This window comes from Lepisma saccharinum, chromosome 13, assembly GCF_977018435.1.
Source record: "Lepisma saccharinum chromosome 13, izLepSacc3.1, whole genome shotgun sequence".
In the NCBI taxonomy this organism is placed as follows: Eukaryota; Metazoa; Arthropoda; class Insecta; order Zygentoma; family Lepismatidae; genus Lepisma; species Lepisma saccharinum.
In genome coordinates, this window is record NC_139241.1 from 61,543,950 (window position 1) to 61,562,850 (window position 18,901).

The following is an 18,901-nucleotide window of genomic DNA, read 5'->3' on the forward strand; positions in this document are numbered from 1 at the left end:
CAATGTGTTTCTAAGGATGCTTTTTCATGCATGCTGGTTCAAAGATTGACAGTAGCTTGTTTGGCATTTTGTCTCAATTCCTGAAGCTCTCATTCGTAAAACAAAGAGAATAAATATGGTGACTGACAATTTGCTGGTAATACTTATGCAACCAACTGTACTAAGCATCAGAAAACATGGAAGCAGTTGGGAATAACATGATTAATGATTTACATAGAAAATTGTTTTATTATAACACATAACTGTTCCTGCAACAGAACGTAACATTACAAAATATTTGTTTCTCCTTGAACAAATTGCGAGAGGCTTCAGTGACACAACGAAACAACAACTAACGAATGTCCTCAATTACACAATAATAAAATCACAATATACACTATCTTACACTAATAGCACAGTCTTAGTTTCAATTTTCTTATTTCTCATCACTATCTGAACTGGAATAATCTGGTCTGGCTCCCTGGAACAAAAGAAAAACTGCAATTAGAACAAATGCATAATGAACTATTAAAACAATAGTTTTATAGAGTACTTAGGCCCACTTTAGATGGATAAAAGGTAAAAAAAAAGGTAAAGTGCTCCCCTGTGCTTAGCACCACGCCATGAAGGCGTATAGGGGGTGTGGGTGTAACGCACTTGATCCGGTCGTGAGTGGGGGTGATGTGATCAGCATCATGCCCCTGACCACCTTTACCCCCACACGTACGCATGGCATTCAACGCTGGGTGGGCGCCGGGGCTGCACTTAGATGGAAGCATTTCCTTTAACATTTTTGCTAGCATAATGCTATGTAAATGCTTCCAAAAATCTTATAGTGGATAGTACTTTACACAGAAGCATATCATGGAACACTTCGATTAGTTTTTGCGATTACAATGTATAATAATATCTACAGGACGAAAGGCACATTGAGTTACACCATCTGTGGTGACTGCACGGTGTTCACAATTGAAACAACTAAAATATTCTTCCATATGTCTACGGTATGTATACATTATAAAATACATATTTAAGAAACACCCTTGCTTTGTGCTTAAAACCTTTTTACGGTTAATGTTATACCTCTTGGTTCAACAGTTATCAGCTTTTAAAAATGTGAAGAAACACATTGTTTACATCTCACATTGCCACCATTTCATCTGCACTTGATCCTTTCCCCATCCTTTTCGTGTCACCTAGAGGTCGCTTCTGATTGGTTATGCTACGAAAACTGCTATGGAAATAGGACTGTTCCTATCTTTGGGAAATGCCATAAGATTTTTCACTTTATACGGTAGCTTTTTGGTCATGACATAAATGTTAAGGAAAAAGCTAAGGAAAATGCTTTTGTCTAAAGCGAGCCTTATGCTATTTGTTTTAAGAAAACAGTTCTTAAATGATTTTTAGGCACAAAACTCATTGTTTACTGCTGTCATCACTTTCAAAGTAGTTCGCTACTTTTTGATCTTTGGAAATAAAAGTTGTGGGAGAGCCAATTCTGGTATGTAAAGAGGGTGTTCAACAACTGACATGGCTCACCTTGTGGGTACACTTCTAGAAGTGTCCACATGACACATTGCCATTGGCTATGGTTCCAAGAGAATTGGTCCCGTACCAGAAGAGGACGTTCCCTTTATTTTCCTCCAAATACACAAATTTTACATTAAACGTACAAAATTTATAAACAAAATGCACCTGGTGCAGCAAGGCAGGTTAATGACATATACTTCTATATAAATGATATGACAATGCAATTATATGTATACAAAACCACATGGTTGGGAAATGCATAGTGTTACTTGAGACTTCAATGTAAAATGCATGTCACGTGCCACCTGCTACCTTAGTCTGAAAGCAGCATAAGTTTGAATTTTTCAAGAGTTCAAGTCGGTAGACATCAGACTATTTCAAGGATAAGAAACGTGAACAAAGTTTAATAGAAAGAACAGTATGCCTTTGTGACTTTGATGAAATGCTCAAGTACAAAAGATCTACTTTACCCTTTGAGGAATTGTGTATGGGAATGGTTTCCCCTCCGCTTGTAGGGCTGTTTGTAGCCTTCGAAGAGCTGTTCGGTTGAGGTATTCCAATGAAGTCTCCTTCAAGGCTGTCTCCAAAACACTCATGGCTTCATCCAATTTGTTCTTTGAAACTAGAGAAAAATATGGGTGAAAGTTAAGATAAACACATTCACACAATAACATTTAAAAATGATAGAAAGCAGGCTAAGAAGATGAATGAACAAGTACACATGGGACAGGTCAGCTGTCCTCAAGGAATATCCAGTCACTGTGATTAATGTAATAAATTCAATATTTTAACTATTTTTCCCCATTATTAAATGAAGACAATATCTGACATGGTTGTCACCTCTTCCTCCTTTACATTTAACTGCTTCCTGCAGTCTGTGCCTATTCAGGGTTCCCACGAAAACTCTAACTGCACTTTCCCCGAGTTTTCCAGAATCAGCAATTTTCTCCAGAGTACTCAATACCCAGTACATTACTATTCTAAATATATTTTACAATGGCCTATGGTGCATCTGTTTTATATTTATAAACAATCTGTAATTTGGTGCAATATTCTGCCATCTTATTTATTTTATGAATAAGAACATGTAATTAATGTTATGGTTTTGCAAAGTAAATGTCTAAATAGGTAGTTCCTTTTCAAAGGCAAAACCCACCACAATATCCTGGTTATGTATATTAAGGACGTGAATGAACTATTCATCGAACATTCAAGGAGCACTTGCAACCTTATATCAGATCAGTAGGCCTATTAGTAAATTTTGTGTAGTCCTTTATCAGTATCAGCCAATAAGAAAACAAATTAAAGAATAAAATGATATCTTTATGCACTTAATTAAGGAGTAAGGTATTTTTGTTGTTTTTTCACACCTTTTTTACAACACACAAAAAAAACAAAATAAATTTCAAACACCGTCACAAACTTTGGGAGGTGGCTCATAATGTGTTCAAAGTCATTACTAATTGACCTACAGAAGTGATAGAACATTTTGACTTTAGCTTCCATAATGGAATGGGGTGGTTATGCAAATCATGTGGCTGTTATAGCAGCCTATAAGATGGGGAAGTCAGCTGAAATTTTCAAGATTCACTAGAAGCTTCAAATCTCCCAAGTGAATCAAGTATCGTACTGTCCAGCATTTCAGTGACACTGGAAAAGTGAAAAATGGGCCCAGCCAGGGACAGCCACGTACAGTAAGGACTGTGCAACTGGAAAAATCAGTGTACGGAAGCATCGGTGATGGTCTGCGAACTGGCCAGTTCCAAAATGTCCATGTCTCGTATGTTGCAAAGTGACCTAGGACTGAAACCTTACAAACAACATACAGACCACTTTGTAGCCTCAGAAAGCAATCAAGGCAAAGTGCCTACTGGATCATTGAGCATAAATTGAGGTTGTATGCCACAAGAAGTTTGTATGGGGCACATTCTGCTTCAATAATGGTGTGGTGCGAAATGAGACATTATGATAGCATCACTGAGCTCCTTTTCCGCAAGAAAGGGGTAAAAACATCAGCCCGAGTGTACCATGATACATGTACCGATCCCAGCTAAATCGCGTCCGAGAACTGTCCATATCTATCCAATCCCTTACCAAAATCCTGTTGCTGACCCCAGGTAACCACCATCACAAAATAGACTCCTTCTGGTACACCGCCCATTCCATCGCCAGTGACTTTAACACTAAACACCTCCAAAACTCTCCAATCTCTGCCGTTAAGCTTTTCAGACTGGCTGCACCCTCCCCCTTCCACTGCAGTCCAATTTCAATCCCACACCAACATGCCTGCTATTACCCAACCCCCCTTTACCATTGCCCACACCTCCCACACCACCAGAGACCCCCCTGAAAACCAAAAGTGAACACCCACACATCTCACCTTGGGAAACAACCCACCCCCACCAGATCTATGACCACCAATGACCCTAACCCACTCAAAAACAACCAGACTGTACTCAATTTATCCAGCCATAAACTGAGCACTGATGCAATAGCTGTTTTATCCAAAGGCCTGACCTTCTCCCCCACAACTCCCCCCAACCAATTCCGCCTACTTTTTGACATACACACATTTGCTCGCAACCTCCGATGGCAACATTTCTGGGCCAAAAACCCCTCACTCCAAACTACTACCAGTGAAACTCACCCAAGCCTCCTCCAATTTAGCCCCCCCCTCCTCCCAAGATTCACCCTCTGCCCACCAACCACCCCTTGGAAAGATACATCACTGCGATCATTTCCACCACCTCTGACAGCTCATTCTTAAATAACTTTCACAACCAACCTAACCTCAACCCCCCCAACAGAAAGCTCTCAGAGACCTCCGCAACAACCACAACATCAAAATCCTCCCAGCTAACAAGGGGTCCACCACGGTGGTCTTGAACTCTTAAGACTACCTGGCGGAAGCCAACCGCCAACTGGCTGACCCCTCCACCTACAAACCCACCACAGTTGACCTATCCGCCGAACACCTCAACAAAATCCAGGACTTCATCCACACCCGCGGCCCCCCTGAAGGCCTGACAGCTCATACCACTGCCATGTTAATACCTGACAATCCCCGCACCCCCACCTTCTATCTATTCCCCAAAATTCACAAACCTGGCAACCCTGGTAGACCCATTGTGTCCAGCTATAACTCATCCACAGAAAGAATCTCAGCCTTTGTTGACTCCCATCTCCAGCCTCTTGTGAAAGCGCTGCCCTCCTACCTCCGTGACACCAACCACTTCCTCCAGAAAATCAGCACCCTTCCACCATTGACCCCAAATACCATCCTTGCCACCATCGATGTCACTTCCCTCTACACCAACATACCCCACTCCCATGGCCTCTGCTCCATAGAATTCTACCTCAATAGCAGACCCAAACCTCACAACCCCAGCAACAAATTCCTGACCCACCTAGCCCACCTTGTCCTCCCTTGTAACAATTTCACCTTTGAAAACCAAAATTTCCTACAGATCCGAGGTACAGCCATGGGTACCAGAATGGCCCCATCCTATGCAAACCTCTTCATGGGTAAACTTGAGCAAGTGTTCTTGGCTACTCAACCCCTCCTCTGGCTCTGCTTCATCGACGACATCTTCATGCTCTGGACTCATGGAGAACCATCCTTGTCAGCTTTCCTGGACCAACTTAACCACTTCCGTTCCCTAAAATTCACCTGGATGCACTCCCCCAACCAGATCACCTTCCTGGATGTGGACGTGCACATCGAGGGAGGACACCTGACTACGTCCATCCACATAAAACCCACCAACCACATGCAATACCTACACTTCTCCAGCTCCCACCCGTTCCACACCAAAAAAGCCATTCCATTCTCTCTCGCCCTCAGGGGACAGCGCCTGAACACTTCACCCACCTCCCGCCAGAATTATAACCTCCGCCTACACCAGGCCCTGGTCAACCATGGATATCCCTCCATCCTGGTCACCAAGCAAATATCGCGAGCTGCCTCACACACCACTACAACCAAGAAACCTGCTGCCACCAACCCACCTGCACTCATCACCCAATATCATCCCCACCTCAACAAAATCAGGCACACACTACACTCTCTTCTCCCAATTCTCCACAGTGATCCTGAAACTAAAAACATATTTCCCGACAAACCCAGAGTGGTTTTCAAACACCCAACCCCCCCAACCTCCAAAACATCCTGGTCCACAACACCCCTCTGCCCATAAATGCAACCGCCCCAGGTGCACACGGCCACTGGCAAATTTACCCTCCATCCCAAAGGGACCTGCCATGCCTCAAACCTTATCTACATCCTCACCTGCAACATCTTTGGTGATTTTTACCTGGGGGAAACATCAACCGCCCTCAACCTCCGCATCAATAACCAGCGCTCCTCCACTCACAACCTGAACCTCCGCATCAATAACCAGCGCTCCTCCACCCACAACCTGGACTTCACTGTCGCCGTCCACACCAGCCACCACAACATCAGTTTCAACGACTGCTTCCGGGTAGCGATCATCCATCTCCTACCCCAACCAGCCAACACCTCTATTCGCAAAAGATGGGAGAGGGCCTATATATCGGCCATGAGTGCAACCACTCCACCTGGCCTGAACAAGGCCACCCAGTAATGCCTATCCCTCACCCACCATCCCTCCCAATCCATCCCATCCCTCCCGCCCTCCCAACTCATCCTACACACTCGCAGTTCACGATGAGCCTGGTGACAAAACAGTGTTTTTTTTTCGTTCTACGCACCGATTCTTCTTCGATGGGGACCTGGCAACTATGCAAGGCCCTAACTTCCGGTTTCGCCTCTTTCTCCTCACACCGATGATGCTACGAAGTTAGCGAAAATTTTGAATTTTTCTACTGTCCGGTGAGTGTTTCCTTTTACCTTCTTTGATTTTTACTTAGCCCTTTTGGCCCTCCTTTAATATATATATATATAAAAAAAAAGAAGAAAAAAAGCATAATTTCTTCACATTCTTGACTGGTAGACATTCCAAGATGTGTGGGAACCCTGGTACTAAAATTTTGACTGTGCTTTGAGCATTATACAAGCTGGAATTCCTCTTGAAAATTCAATTTCATATTGCTTTACTGTGGTAATTTTTCATTGTCTACATAGTGTCTACACATCACTGTTGGCAGCACGGTAGCCCACAGGAAATAATACATTAAGAAGTTGCAACCCCAAGAATTAAAGTGCGGTGGCACCACCTGTTGTGCCCAAGCAGAACACAAGAATCTACCATTTAGTTAGCCACGAATCATTGACCAATGCAGGTGAAAACATGTGTTTAGGCTGCGGTGGCCAACATGTGCGAGAAGATTGCTGTAGTCATGCAATATGTATTAACTATGGAAAGATCACCATTGCCTAATTCCAGGTGGGTGAAGTGGCAACATAAATGGGTTAGGTCACCAATAGGAAGCATGACGGACCTCAGATGACATGCAGGGACACTGCACATTAGTCATGGTTTGCTGAATCGGATTGCAAAATGTGATTTAGTTCCACATATACGAATTGCAAATTGTGCAACAACTACGCCCAGAAGAGTAGGTTACACCAGAGGTCATTTGCCTAAGGTTATATTTTACATTTTGATGACTACCCTACATTTTTGACTATCAATGTAGTATTTCCCATGGCCCACCCTGTATTATTTTGCAACTCTTCTCTACCACGTTTGGTTGGTTAATGGTAGGGCAGAGCCGAGTGATGCCAATGTAGCGATACAAGTACTATCACTTATTACTTCATGTGAAATTACAAAACAGTTCGAATGGAAAACATGATAATTTCAAGGATGATTAATAATTAAATGAAATTGATGGAGGGACACTCACATAGGACTACATGCTCTCAGGTTGGGACTTGAACTCTGAAGTGAAGTGATATTTTGAAACCTTACCTAGAATATCCAAGAGGCAGCTGTGCGCAATGCCTATCGCTCCGCTGGGGAGAGAAATGCTCTTCAGATGGCGGAGGAGTTTCCTTGCCAGCTCCTCATCCTGGTTCATTCTCGCTGCCTGTGACACTCCTTGGAACATGACTCTGGGAGCATTTACCAAGTACGTGTTCCAGATTTTGTCAGCTTTCTCGTCGTCTCCAGCAGAAAAATGATGTATCCAGAGAACATTAATTGGTGCCAGGATCCCTTTTGAGGCATATTTTTCTGCCATCACTTCAACTAGAAAGGAAAAAAATGTAATTGAGATTCAATGCATTCATTTTTTTTAAAAAAAAGATTCATTAAATATACATTATACAAATTAGCCATGCTACTCTGTGTTAATTAAGGACATATTCTTGTGAAGTTTTTACGAGAAGAAGCAAGCGTCTACATGAGGAAAAAATCCAAATAACAATAACTAGAGGAATGTATATTTAGTTCTTCATGAAAACACGAAATGTGAAATAACACATTGTAATGTTATTTTTTCATGGTTCAGAAAGGTGTGAGGTGCATGTTTTATCACGAAATGATGCGAAATAGACTCAAACACGAAATATAGAGTTTATTTACAGACACGACACTTTCTAAAGTTTGAATTATCCTGCGAGTTATGCAATCCATGGAAAATTGATTATTTCTTCTGTAAATAGTGAAGAAGCAAAAATGGACCCCTTTACACAGGAATAAACTTAATACTCTGGTAACTACATAAATGTGCTATTAGAAGGGATATGTTTATTTTGTGTAATAAGTGCAGTTTTTAAATAAAATTTAGGATTATATTCACAATTTTAAAACCAAAATGTCATTTTATGTACAGCTTTTGATCGGATTTTTCACCGCTATAAAATTGAAATTCAATTTTATTTACCACTTTTGAACATGAAATTGAATGTTTTTGTGCTGAAATTTTATTATTTTATTTACGAAAAATGTGTGTCTCTAACAATAACTGATAGTTAGAGCCACATATTTATGGTGAATAAAAGATCAACATTTCAGTACAAAAACCTGGCATATTTCAGAATCAAAAGCGGTATATAATATGGCATTTCGGTGTTAAAATGGTGAATAAAAACTGTTCTTTTTACACAAAATTAACATTTCACTTCTAATAGCACATTTATATAGTTATCAGAATATTAAGTTTATTCCTGTGTAAAGGAGTCTATTTTTGCTTCTCAAATATTTGCAGCAGAAATAATCTATTTTTTTAAATTTGCATAACTCACAGGATAATTCAGACCTCAGGTGTCATGTTGGTAGAGAAATCCGAAATTTCATGTTTAGGAGTTTCTTTCACATCTTGTAGTTCATTTTGCATCATTTCGTGACAGAACAACGTAGCATATTTAGTTTTTGAAGCGAAATTTCTCGTGTTTCTGAAAGGTGTGAGGTGCATTTTTGTACCCTGTTTTGTCACGAAATAATGCGAAATACACTCTTAAACACGAAATTTAGAGTTTATTTACAGACGTGACACTTTCTGAAGTCAGAATTATCCTGAGAGTTATGCAATTCACGGAAAATTGATTAATTCTGCTGTAAATATTTGAGAAGCAAAAATGGACCCCTTTATACAGGAATAAACGTAATATTCTAGCAACAACATAAATGTGCTGTTAAAAGGGATATGTTTATTTTGTGTAGTAAGAGCAGTTTTTAAATCAAATTTGGGATTATATTCACATTTTTAAAACCAAAATGTCATTTTATACACAGCTTTTTCACCGCTATAACAGCGAAATTATATTTTATTTAATGCTTTTGAACCCGAAATGGACTTGGTTGTTGTACCGAAATGTTTTTTGCCTTTTTATTTACCAAAAATATGTGCCTCTAACAATGTGTTATTTCACATTTCGTAAAAATAACAAAAAACGAAATATGCATGCCCCTACTGATAGTCTACCTGTGTAATATGAAGTGCACAACTTGAATAACATATGTGCATGCTCACTTTTAAAAAACAAGTACTACGTTTCAACATTTCCCACAGTGAATTTTCCTTCCAGTTTAAAATTTGCCTCCACTGAAAAACATGGGAATAAGACCCCAAACAAAAGCAAAATGATCAATTTTAATATGCTTTCACTCATTCGGACAACTCTAAAACCAAGACATGTGTCTCATTACAGTTCAGACTCTGCAGGGGCAACATTACTTTTGTATGTAAGATACTTTCAGATAAATTTTCAGAGCACAGTAATATATGCATTATATCTTCAACTTTAATCAACATTGTTACATATGCTTTACTAACAATAAATAAAGGAATATTGCATGTAAAGTATTTGCAAGAAAATGGCTGAAAGAAAAAAGTAATGTGTGTCACAAAAACATAGCTAACATACACGATTTTTTGTCAGTTTTCTTTTTAGCATTCTTAAAATCTCAGATTCTTTCATGTCCTACTTTCTCTTAAGTCTGTTTTGCTGACTTTTCCAGATTTTTCAAGTCGTTGAGAACTCGAAAAACACCACAGGGTTTCCACATGAACTTCAAACATAATTTCTCTGAATTTTCCAGAATCTTAATTTTTTCCAGAGTACTCAAATCATACATTACTATTTTAAATATATTTAATAGGGATACTCTATCGGTATCGGCCGATATAAGCATATCGGTGTATCGGTAAAGTTACCAATTATTTTACTGATCCGAAATATCGATAAATATCTGATAATTGAGTGCAAAATTCTGTCATTTTGTTGTAATTTGTATGGATAAATCTCCATGCCCTTCTTTCTAAAAAAGTAAATGTCTAAATATTCAACTTCTTTTGCACTGCAGTCACCTCGAAACACACATTTATAGATCAGTGAACATTTCAGGTTCTTAAAGGACCATTTCTAATTTTATATCGGATCGGTATCGGTAAATTTTATATCTGTACTTTATCGGTATCGGCCAAAATTTCATATCGGCCCATCCCTAATATTTAACAATAATCTTCTACATTTCTACCTCACAGCCATCCTCACTTTCTTCATCATTATTAGAAATGAGATAGATTGATACTTCATACTTGAAGTTGGCTGATATAGACATATCTGTGTATCAGTTTTATCAGAAATATTACCAATAATTTTAATTTCATGATTTGCAAAACGAAAGATTTGGTCACAGGAGCAGTTTGCTTTTTCTGTGCAAATCACGTTTGTGTATATAATAATTTTAAATTACCAATAGTTCATAAACACCAGACAAATAAAAAACTTCTTACACTTTGAGTTAAGTTCAGGGAATTCCTTCAAAATCCCCAAAGATCCTCCTCTGGGAAACTTCTCCCCCAATGCTGGAATATCTTCTTCCTTGGCATTTGTTATCTCGCGATCGAGAATATCCACATACTCCTCTGCTCGGCCAGCAGTCTGGTATGCATTGCAGAGTCGGTTATCAAATGATACAGTCTTTTTGCTAAACTGAAACCAAAGACATAAGATACTGTAATTAACTAGTGAGTGTAGTTACACTTACGCTGCAAGAAATGATTCCAAAATAAACTAAAGACATTAACATATATTATACAGGGTGTCAGAGAATTATTACAGCGTACATGGGCGGAAATTGAATTTAGGCTGCATGTGCTCCCCCCCTCCCCCCCGGACTCAACCTAGCCAACCAGTAACCCTTTCCTCTCCTCCCCAAAATTACCCACCCACCTTACAGTAAACACTGGTGAAAGTACTTCTCGTCATCTATCAACTATTTCTGGCAACACTGATCGTAGAGACGCTACGGTCAGTATTCTGTGCCTCTTCTCTTAGTAACGCCGATCTTTCTTCTTCAACTTGAAAATCGCGTTCAATCGCGAAATATAGAATAATTTCTCTTCGTGTGGTAAGTGTTTACTGTCTCCTTCATCATTAGTGTGTATATATATTATATATATATATATATATATATATATATATATACATACACACTCATTAGGGATTGACCATGCAGATGCCAAAGGAGAAAACATTATGTGTGTCTAAATCAGACCCACAGGTATAGCACAACTTTTGGACTATGCACACATGGACATCTTCCTGTGGGGTTATGTGAAGGATTCTGTGTACTGTACAAACATTGCGGACTTCACTGAACTGAAGCAAGAAATCATCGATGCATTCCACATCATCACAGATGACATATTACAGCGTACATGGGCGGAAATTGAATTTTGGCTGCATGTGCTCCCTGAAACCAACAGTGCTCACATTGAGGTGAACACCTAAGGGCAAAAACTTTATGAGTTTCTGTATCATGTACAACAAACAGCATGTAAATATCTGACTTGCAATTGGAGTTATTAAAACTTGAAGTTGTAATGACAATTCTTGGACACCCTGTATAATCAGGGTGGCCACTCTAAAACCATCATAAAATTCAAGTATAATTCCCTAGTTTTCAAGGTGAACTTTCCAAAAAAAATCAAGTGCACAAGCAGATGTTTTCTCTATTTCAAACTAAAATTTACCTAATCAACTTCAAGATATCTTATCTTGATGAACCTTCCGTCTATCAGGTAGGTTTTTCTGATAAAATAAATGGATTTAATTCTGCTTTATTTACCATGCAGCTTTCTTTCCCTTCCTTGATAAAAACAAAAGGTAAATTGTGAATGAAAAACTTGCTACAGGGTATTTATAAATATGTAGAAATTCAGTGGGGTTTGTATTAATAGCTACAACTTTTCACGTTTACAGAGAAAAATTCATACACAATACACACATAATTCACGGAGCCAATAATTCAAGAATAATTCCCGGACAGTAGCTACCCTGATAATGTTCAAGGGTGGACCCGCTCAATGCTGGGATATTTCTGGAAAAAGGAAAAAAATATTTTTGAAATATCACACCCTGATTGATTTTTATAGTATGGGCACTTGGTATCCTGAAAAACCAAGTTAGTGTTTAAAATGTTTCATAGATCAAAAGCAAGACACTGAACATTGAAATAACTGTTGTCCATGTGGGTTTTGGACCAAAGTTGAACTATTCAGCCATGTGACAATCCTATTTCAGGAAAAGGAAATAATTTATAACTATTAGAAGGTACTTACTGGTGATATGAAGCTTCCTAGATGAGTTAAAGTTTCGACATCTCCCTGAAGTACCAGTTTACTCAGAAGGAATCTGAAGACCCTTGCAACCGGGTACGTCTCCTGGGAAATCATCTTCTCCACCAGTTTGCATGCTTCTCCGAGCCTCTCGGACTTCACGAGGCCTTCCACGATGGCAGACGTGTCCATCACACCCACTGATCTTCCCTGGCTCTCCAATCTGCAATGCATTTTATTAAAGTATCATTCGGCGGTATATGTCAAACTAGATAACATACAGAGTTTCTATACATCTTATGGTCGTCCTATTTAGCTTTTTGCCTCTGTTGTTGAATTCAAATATCACTTCCATTTATTATGTATATACCAGGTGGTTGTAATCAGAGATCCCCTAATCACAGCCCTCTGGAGCCTGTTCTAAGCAATGAATTGCGGTGAAACTTGGTGTAGATGCTATGGAGACCAGGGGGAAGATAATGCTGACAAAAAAAAAATAGTTCAAATTTGCACCACCAGGTGGAAATGTGGTGCTCAAATTTGGTCCCCCAAGATCCCTGGACATTACTCCTCTAGATTTTTTCCTTTGGGGTTTTGTAAAGTCACAAGTGTACCAGACATGAGTTCGTGACCTTCCTGATCTACGACATCACATTTGTGCTGCAATCCGAAATGTGACTCCAGTAATGCTGAACAACACATGGGCAGAGCTTGAACAGAGGTTGGACATCTGTCATGCTACTAATGGTGCACATATTGAGGTGTACTAGGTATGTAAAAAAAAAAACTTTTTGAGTTACTCTATAGGTAGAAGAAAACTCTACGGAAATATTGTAATAAACTTAAAACTTATATTTTGTATTATTGTACTTTTAGGCCGAACACACTGTATAGTTTTGCATGTCCGACTTCTGGTGGTTGTTATTTCAGCACCACATTTTCACCTGGTGGTGAAAAATTTGAACTATTTTTCTTTTCATCAGCATTCACTGCCCTGAGGTCTCCACAGCCTCTATAGCAAGTTTCGATTCAATCCGATGCTTCAAACGGACTCCAGAGGGATCACAGTAGGGGAAGACTAATTCTGACCACCTGGTGTTGGGAAAGCATGACTTCATAGGAACTGGCAGGAGTGAGGTGTTGTCATGTAGGTATGACAGCCTTTTTTTCTTGTTATTATTCTTCCATATTGAGAAGAGTGGAAATCATTTTCCTTACACTGATTTTTCCCTTTCAGGCAACGGAGTACACTATGTAATTTCATTTAGTTTTCAAAAACACTCAGTCAGTAGTATTTTTCATGCTTTTATTGTGTGAAGAGCATGCAAAATATCTTAAATACAGTCAAACCCCGATTTTACATTTTTCAGGGGCCTGTAAATAAAAAATCTAAAATGCGGGAAACGTTAAAAGCAGGAAAGCATAAGGGAGGGGTGAAACTCAAGTGTCAGTAAGAAAGGACTACACAATCGACTTTTTAGGGGTATATTGTGTCAAAAATTATTTAACAATGGGAAAGAAGTATGATAATGAATTTCTAAGGAAAAAAAGCACAATGTGCTGTGAAAGTCAATGACGGATTAACGGGACCCACTTTCGAGGGTAGGGACGGTGGATGACTTCCTCTAACTGCCACCTATTAGGTTCAGTTTGTGCATCTGATTGTGTGAGATCTCAGTTTACTCTGTACAGTTTAAACTGTAATTACTTGCTATTTTTAGAAGTCCCAGGTAATTGGTGGGGCTGATCTTTTATAGATGAGCACCAAGCATCTTTACATTCTGTAATCAAAGTGTCCTGAAGACATGCAGAATGGTTCAGATTCCACTTTCAGCTGCATATGTATCCAGTCCTGATCAGCCAAACAGCATGAAGTGAACAAAACAAGCTTTGTCAAACTTACGCAAGTTTAGACCTTGCAATAAATTATCAGTGACATGCGCAGGATTTTCGACAGGGAATGGGGTTACGTATACATTTTATAGTAGTCGGTCCTCACTTTGCCATCTTTTCCTGCCTTTGACGTTCTTTTTTTTCTTTCTTTAAGAAATACTGACCAGAGGGGGGGGGGGGCTTATGACCCCCATCAACCCCCTTTGGGCACGCCCGCCACTGATCGTATTTACATCCACGTTAAACGATGATTTATTATTGGATTTAGAAGTCTTGCGGAAAGCAAACACTCCTTCCACCAATAGTTTCCCTGTAAATAAGGTTTTCTTTTTCTTCTTTCTTTTCTTGTCTTCCCGTCAATGTTTAATATTGTGTGATTTATTTTCAGCAGGGAGGGAGGGAGAAGTCGCTTGGTCAAAAGAACAGGTTTGTGGCAAATTTTAAAACATTGTCACGGCTCAGAGAACGTATAAAGCGGGAGTTAGAGCGAACTTAAGATCGAGGTGAACGTCCTATTATTTAACATGGCCTTTTGCCGGGCCCTGACTGGATGAACATATTAAGCGAGAAAACGTATAATACGGGAATGTAAAATCGGGGTTTCACTGTACCTCATGAAATGACAAGTGTTCTACAAGCATGGATAAAAATGCCATCACCTGACTGAATTGCCTCCTAATCATTTTTTGTCACTTTACTTTTCCTACATATAACCAAAACGTTATATGTTGCACATCCATTCAAAACATCTTTCCTACTTAACTTTTCTGGTATGCTGCCAGCAGGTTTGTAACTGATACATCATGATTGTCTCAATTTCACAACTAATCAAAAATAAACAGCACAGATATAAACAACCATATAAGGGGACACACAAAGCAAGACATGACTGGTAGCATTTTGACGTGACACTTTCCATGAAAGTGGTGGTACAGGAAAACCTCGTTAATACGATATTGGTTAATACGAAGTACCCTTTAATCCGAAGTTCTTCCCATTCCCCAGCCGATAAGATAGGATTTATAATGTATTTCAGTACGGATAAATCGAAATACGGATAATTTTTAATACGAAGTTGTTTACAAGACCCTTCCGCAAAACTGGTTTCGCTTAATTCGAAGTAGACACCTGCGTAAGTCGACAAGAGAAGATCGAATGTGGAAAGAGCTTGGATGTTATTTTAACTTGACCTTGATATGTTTCCTTGTCCTAAGAGCTGCTGACAACGAGGGAAGCAGCCCGAAATGCCCGCTGGACATTGACATTCTTTGTCAATGTGCATGGGAGGGCAAGCTCTTTCCCCGCTGAATGCGCCACCTTGGAAATATTCACCAGTGCCAGATGAGAAATGCGAGATAAGATCGCACGAATGTTCCAAAATGCAAGACGCGTGGCGCCTGGAAGTCTCACCAATCTGTCTAGCTCTGAGCTCGAGATACAGCAATTTCCCGTGAGCGAGCAACTTTTGGCCTGGTAGCAGACAACTTCCGGTAACCACTTTAATTAAAAGCGTGTTCTTTGTGCCCTGTAGAACTTCATAAAAAAAAGGGAAACTGTTACAGATAATCAAAGCCGGATAGGCCAACTAAAGATCGTCAACCCGCTTAATGCGTTGTCATCTAGGTTTCCCGCAAAAGTTGACATCGATCTTACGTATGTTGCAACTCCAGTTTCCCGCTTCATACGTTTCCCAACTGTGCCGGTCATAAAATTTGCCAAAACAGTGTTTTGTTGTCTGAGTGACTTCTCCCCTTTATCAGCAAACGGGGGGGGGGGGGGGCCGTTGCTAATTGTTTCGGCCATGATATTCTTGCTCTTGTGCGCACACTGGCTCCTTTGGCGTCTAAAAAAAAAGCAAACAGTTCTGAAAACCTTCTTTAAAACGAACAAAAAACGCATAAGTAAAAGAAAAGTGACCCCCTTCCTTCTCCTACAACAGCTCATTATCCGCCACTGGTGTGCATGGTAATGTGATTTTTCACACCGCTGATAAAAGTTCCGTCTTGGACAAGTGCGTTATCTTTAAAATGCCGATGATTTCCCTTCTGCCACCTGCTGCTCTAACTTCCAGCGGGTCTCATTGTGTTTACGCTGCAGCTGGCGCCAGTGTTTAGTCTAGCGTCTGGAAAGCTCTCGCTTGCAGATAACTGCAATGACTCATCCAGTGGGAAGAAATAAGCTTCATTGCTTCATTGTTTTGAATCTCGCAAAGCCATATAATCCCCGCTTTTCTTCAGAACCATTAGCGTGCTGCTGTTATAAAAAAAAAAACACTGCAATGCTCAATGTAGGAATACGAGAGGAAAAGTTTTGGCGAAGCGAGTGTTTGACATCCAGAATACTCCTGAAACCTACAGTAAATTGTCGATTAATCTGAAAATACGCAAGTTTCGTAAAACTTGTTTTTAGTTCATTTTATACTGCTGAACTAAGCGGGACTAAATATACAGTTTAAAGTGGGATCCAAACCAGAGTGATTATCGAGTGCGGCACTGTTTAATGTGTCCTAGGATACACATTGTGCAAACATCGCAAGTTGTGTGTTTACTTTTTCAGAGTTGATTACAATGCAAGTGGAGGAAGAGTTTGGACTGCTCCCTGAAAAAGGGGAGGGGGCGAATATGAAGTTAACTGAAGCAAAGAATACGTGACTTTTTTTTTACAATGTGCTTTAGACAGCCGAACCAGAATGAAATTTACAGGCCCGATTTTTTTGTTTTGTTTTGTGCCAGGGAAAGGTTGGGTTCTCTCCCAAGAGAATCTTCACTTACCAGTTAACGGACGATGTTCTAGTACATAAAATCCAATGTTCATTCTGTTCGATTATCTCCCGTCTCTTGCTCGCGTATGACTACTGTCAAGATTCACTTCTTGCAATAAACGAGATTGTTTTCTTTTCCGTAGGTCTCCGTGCAAACAGGTTTCTTATGAACTAAAATTGTAAGAATTTCGTAGAAGAGCAACAACTTTGCACAATTAAAAGAAAATACCATTTTTTATAAGACTTTTTGCCACAACATGCATCCTGTGCATAACCGGTTGTATAACTAGGCAGGATAAATGGTGTTAACCGACTCCTTGTAATCTTTGTGTCCGCGTTAAGCTCCGTGTTCTCATTTTGTGTAACATTTTTTACACTTCCTTTAAAACATACAATATTATTATATAGTACATATAAAGCTTATTTTATGAGCTACCACCAAGTATAAAACATCCTTTGTGGGGCTAATTTATACTCTACTTTATTTACACCTGAAAAAAAGGCGCCATCTTGAAAAGTTTGGATAACTCGAAGTCGTTTAATACGAAGTTGACATTTTTTGGTCCCTTGAACTTCGTATTAACGAGGTTTTCCTGTATTTAGAAATTTTAAAGAAAGAAAAATTTAAACAACTTATGAGGATGCGTCATATAGGGCTGATTAGAAATTGATGCCACGTAGCATGTGTGCATTATCACCGAAAGAATTTTGCAAGAGTATTTTTCTCACCTTTCCTTGATGGCCAATGCCTTATCGAAATCCTCTGCCTGCACAGCCAGCCTCAGTTCTTGTGCTTGCGTGATTGTCGGGCGGGCAATCTCTTCTCTAGGAGGAGCACTGCTCCTCGTTGGGGCAGCCTGGGTGGGTGCAGGCTCCGGAATAACGAAGGGTACCACACAGCCTTGCCCTTTCAGGAACGTCCCCAGGGTGAACAGGAACTCATCCGTAGGCTGCACATTTTCCTCTTGCATCTTGGTCCAGAGCCCCAGAGCATTTTCCTTGTCCCCGGCATTGCCTATACAGAAATTTCACCATGTACAAGAGTATTATGTTTATCACGGAAGCACAAAATGTGACATTACACAGTGTATTGTTCACTTAGGAGTCCTCAAAAGGTTAAAAACACAGTAACTAGTTCTTCACATTGACTGATTGAGTCAGTTTATCTTACTTTGCTTTTCTGCCACATTTTGGCTAATCATGAAGATGAGAAAGGATGATAATATAATGAAATTTATGAAGGGACACTCACAAAGATCACCCATGCCCAGGCTGAGATTCGAACCTGCAACCCCTGGCATCATAACATGCTGTGCTAACTGCTCTGCCATGCAGATTGGCCACTAGTTCTTAAGGATGCTTGTTCTAGGACCCACATAAAATTCAAGTATAATTTCAGATATAAGTTTAGAAAAAGTTAAAGTAAAAAATAATTGTTATAATCAAAAATAATTTGCATCAACATTTAATCTTAAGTATGTGAATAATTTATGGACTCCTCTGAGATGTTTGAAAAACATTAACATAAGAGTAAATGACAAATGGACAATCAACCAACTTGGTGACAGAGCACGTTAAGTGGTTGGTCAGCTTTCCATCTCACCACCCAAGTTCCTGGTTTCATGTAGTTTATAATACGTTACAGTTCTATTTCTGCCTTTTTTGGATAATCGTGATGATTGAAATTAATGGTGATAAGGTTATATGGATGAAAATCACAACAAACACATATAGGTAAAGGTAAAG

General features: G+C 39.6%; 1 protein-coding gene across 1 annotated transcript in view; it reads right to left on the reverse strand.

The window, feature by feature from the left end:
* Positions 1 to 208: 208 nt before the first annotated feature.
* The window catches only part of bsf (bicoid stability factor), a 76,001-nt gene continuing 57,308 nt past the window's right edge, over positions 209 to 18,901 (reverse strand). Inside the window, exons 16-21 of the mRNA XM_083134301.1 lie at positions 17,885 to 18,170; positions 12,505 to 12,724; positions 10,675 to 10,873; positions 7,404 to 7,682; positions 1,980 to 2,131; positions 209 to 460 (exon numbers count right to left, since the gene is read on the reverse strand). Of these exons, the coding sequence (XP_082990427.1) occupies positions 416 to 460; positions 1,980 to 2,131; positions 7,404 to 7,682; positions 10,675 to 10,873; positions 12,505 to 12,724; positions 17,885 to 18,170 (1,181 nt within the window). The 3' untranslated portion in view covers positions 209 to 415. The remainder of the gene's footprint in view (positions 461 to 1,979; positions 2,132 to 7,403; positions 7,683 to 10,674; positions 10,874 to 12,504; positions 12,725 to 17,884; positions 18,171 to 18,901) is intronic.